Source organism: Austrofundulus limnaeus, unplaced genomic scaffold (assembly GCF_001266775.1).
Source record: "Austrofundulus limnaeus strain Quisiro unplaced genomic scaffold, Austrofundulus_limnaeus-1.0 Scaffold1396, whole genome shotgun sequence".
Lineage (NCBI taxonomy): Eukaryota > Metazoa > Chordata > Actinopteri > Cyprinodontiformes > Rivulidae > Austrofundulus > Austrofundulus limnaeus.
In genome coordinates, this window is record NW_013953798.1 from 67,286 (window position 1) to 71,220 (window position 3,935).

At 40.6% G+C, this 3,935-nt stretch overlaps 1 protein-coding gene across 1 annotated transcript in view; it reads right to left on the reverse strand.

Annotated features, from left to right (window-relative positions):
• The window catches only part of LOC106535252 (collagen alpha-1(XXII) chain), a gene marked incomplete at its 5' end in the record, with an annotated part of 58,984 nt that overhangs the window by 32,408 nt on the left and 22,641 nt on the right, over positions 1 to 3,935 (reverse strand). Inside the window, 2 exon segments of the mRNA XM_014032212.1 lie at positions 2,145 to 2,186; positions 2,269 to 2,322. Coding sequence (XP_013887666.1) covers positions 2,145 to 2,186; positions 2,269 to 2,322 — 96 coding nt within the window.

Here is a 3,935-nt window from a genome sequence, read left to right on the forward strand (position 1 = left end):
TTGATCACGTGACTCCCGTGATGTGAAAAAAGTGTTTCCATTGCAGTTTTGCGAAACACATAAATTTCGCTACGGCCGAAAAACCACTTCATCCTAGCGCAAAAACATTTTGTCAAAAAACATATCTTTTTTTTCCAAAATTGACGTGTTTCCATTGAGCAAATTWATTTTCAAAATTCCAATTTGTGCATTTTCATGGTGAATGGAAACACAGCTAGTGATCATTATGTTAACAGGGGAGTGCGTGGTCACACAAACGTACGTCAAGCGAAGACTAGATCGTCTCATTTCACAGCAGTTTTAAGCAGCCTACCTGAACTGGGAAGGATGGGCCCATGTGGCCCAGCTGTGCTACGTGTTCACGAGGACCCAGCCCATGAATTGAGACACAGACAGTGTTGCTGTGCTTTAGGTGCATTTTAGCAAGTTGTTGGTCTTTAAGATTGTCGTGACTTTGTGTTGTAAGTTAAAACTTTGGTGGTCAGAAAACTTTAATTGATTTCAATAGTTTAAGTCATTAGACACTTAGCTCATTAGTTTTGTTATTCGCAGTTTTTGTATTTTGTTTTCTTTTGGACACATCTATTTGGTATTTTTCCCTTAGACTTCATTTAGTCTATTTACTTTCTGTACAACAGAGTTTTGCTGTATTTCAGTTCATTTTTGAAGAAAAACAACTATATTGTGTTTTATTTTTGGTGCTTGGCACTTTCAAAGATGCTCTGCTTAAAGTAGTAATGCACTGCGATATTGCTTTGTCAAAGATTAGCCTTAAAAAGACCTTAAAGCTCCTGTGGCTAAGTTGATTGAGTTGGGGTCACTTTGGACACTTGAAAAAGCCGTGGTTACCCACATTCTTTCTGAAGAGGCTGATGTCCAGGGGTTAGGCCCAGAAGCATCAACATCTCCTGACAAAGTGCCCAAGGAGCCAGAAGAAAAGGCAAAAACTCAATTCACTGTACTTTGTTCTCTTTCACCTGCAGGCACTGACTCTGGCTTGAAGAGGTCCTTATATTACATCAAAGACCTCACTTTGATAGTAACGATGGCACAAATGGTCCTCAATCTGGATTAGAAACAAGTCCACACACACACTTGTTTTTCTATCCTCATTTGGACTTTGCATTGACTTCCATTCATTTACCAGTCATTTCAATAGCTTAACTCTGACCCCTTTTCCTAACGCTAACCTAAACTCATTTTACACCTTAGTCCTAACCCCACACCCACCAACGGTGAGGACCGAGCTTTTGTCCCAATAAGGAACAGTGGATCCACACAAGGCTGTATGTACTGGGCAAAATGGTCAAAAATTGTCCCATCAGGTTAAAAAAATGTGTACACACACAGCATGCAGTAACAAAAGAATGTGAGATTAAATGTGCAGAGGGGAGAAGCTGAAGAAGCAAATCAAGCAAAAAAAAAAAAAAAACCAACAACAAACTTTTCAAAATGACTCAAGTGTAAATCTTTGTTATCAAATGTTTTTCCAGCAGGTCCACCAGGGTGTACACGAACATATTATGGTAGCATTTTCTTTTACAGTACTCTTATTACCATGCAATTACGTGGTAATTACGGTACTAAAGAAAAACTACTGTTACTAAAACTACCTTTATTGGGTAACTACAATCAAATTACTATTCAATAGTAACTCAAACACTATATTTATAACCAAAAGAATGCAACTAAATTTTGGGGTTAGTGGTTAATTGCAATGAAATATAACTTTAAAACTGTCCAAATTACCTACTACTTATTTAGGTGTTACATAGTGAATTGTAATACATTACCAGGTAAGTGCTACATTACTGCAGACAATTATTACATAGTAAAATTGTACCCTGATTACCATGTAATTACGTGGTAATAAGGTAGTAATTATAATTCAATTCTTTTTTTTATTACCTTGTAATTAGATGGTAAAAAGGGTACCATAAAAGAAAGCGTTACCCATATTATTTAGTTTGGTGTTAAGAGAAAAGGTGTACATACTGGTTCTCCAGGCTCTGGGATGATCTCTGCAACCTGTGACAACATGGGGAAACAATTGCATCTAGAGTGAGTGGAAAAACAAACTTCAGGGTAGTGCAAAGTTATCGATGCTGTCCCGTACAAATAAAAACAACAGGATTTTGACTCACATTTCCTGGAATCCCAGGTGGTCCCTTMGGTCCAGTTTCACCCTGAGAGAGGAGAGATTAAGCTGAAACAGGAAGATGATTCTAAAATCTTCTCTAACTTAGATGGATGAATACGAGTCCATACCTTATCACCCTTTTCACCTTTTGGTCCAACTGGTCCATCCATTCCTTTTTCCCCCTTAATAAATAGCAGAACATATTTACACACAACTTTCACAAATCTGCTATCACTCACTGTTGCATTCAGACACTCTTTATGGCATGAATGTCGTATTTTGATGCTTTTAATGATTTCTTTGAACYATATTTTTYCCAGGGTGGATTGATAAATGTTCARTGTACATACCAACAAAAATTGGGAGCACAAGTTTGAATTTCTTGTGTATGATTTCAAATTCACACAAAGTCATAATTGGACACATCGGCTCAAATATTTACAAACATGGTTTTAATCTCTTAGGTGCTAAAGATTCTAAATTTGAAGTGATGTTCCATCAAGTAGTTATCAATAGTTGGTAATGTATAAATACTGTAGTCCATGGCCAAGGGTGGGTAAATGCACCCCCCTACTAAAGTTCTATAGTATTTTCATGTACCCCTAGGGTCCACCCTTTCAGAAAATGCATGTTAACAGGGTCTCACTGCCCCCAAGGGACCCTTTTTTACCACACCCCTTTTACATTGTGACCATCAAACTTAGGGGCACAGAAAACTTAAATGCCAATGACTTTGCTACAAACCAAACAAGGTATGAACTGATTGATATTGATTAGTTCTTCGATACTAAACAAATATGTGCTTGATGATATCATCAGGGGGTCAAAAGAGTCACAACCCCAACAGAAGATGAAAATTTTCATCTTTTTAGTCTGTGGATTAGGGTGGGTCACCATGCACACCCCACTACTGAACTTCTGTGTTTTCAGGTACCCTAGGGTCCACTCTTTCAAAAACAGCATGTAAACAGGAAAACAGTTGGGTCTCACTGACCCTCAGGGGCCGCTTCTTGACTACAGCCATTTTCCATTGTGACCATCAAACACAATAATGCATGGACATCGGGGGCAGCTTGCCTGGATTGGCAGACCAGGGTGGTGGTCCCCATTTAAAAAGTGGGACCGTAGAGTGTGTTCAGACTATAGGGGGATCACACTTCTGAGCCTCCCTGGTAAGGTCTATTCAGGGGTCCTGGAGAGGAGGGTCTGTCAGATGGTTGAATCTCAGATTCAGGAAGAGCAGTGTGGTTTTGGTCCTGGTTGTGGAACAGTGGACCAGTTCTACACCCTCAGCAGGGTCCTGGAGAGTTCATGGGAGTTCATCCAGTCTACATGTGTTTTGTGGACTTGGAGAAGGTGTTCSACCATATCCCTCAGGGACTCCTGTGGGGGGTACTCTGGGAGTATGGGGTACCAGGCCCGTTGATACGGGCTGTTAGGTCCCTGTAGGACCGGTGCCAGAGCTTGGTCTATATTGCTGGTAATAAGTCGGGCTCATTTCCAGTGAGAGTTGGACTCCACCAAGGTTATCCTTTGTCACCGATTCTGTTCAAMACTTTTATGGACAGAATTTCTAGGAGCAGACAAGGAGTTGAGGGGATCCTTTTTGGTGACCTTAGGATCACATCTCTGCTTTTTGTGGATGATGTGGTCCTATTGGCTTCATCAGATCCTGATCTCCAGCTCTCACTGGAGAGGTTCACAGATGGGATGAGGATCAGTGCCTCCAAATCTGAGACCATGGTCTTGAGCCGGAAACCGGTAGTGTGCCGCCTCCAGTTTCAGGGAGGAGGTC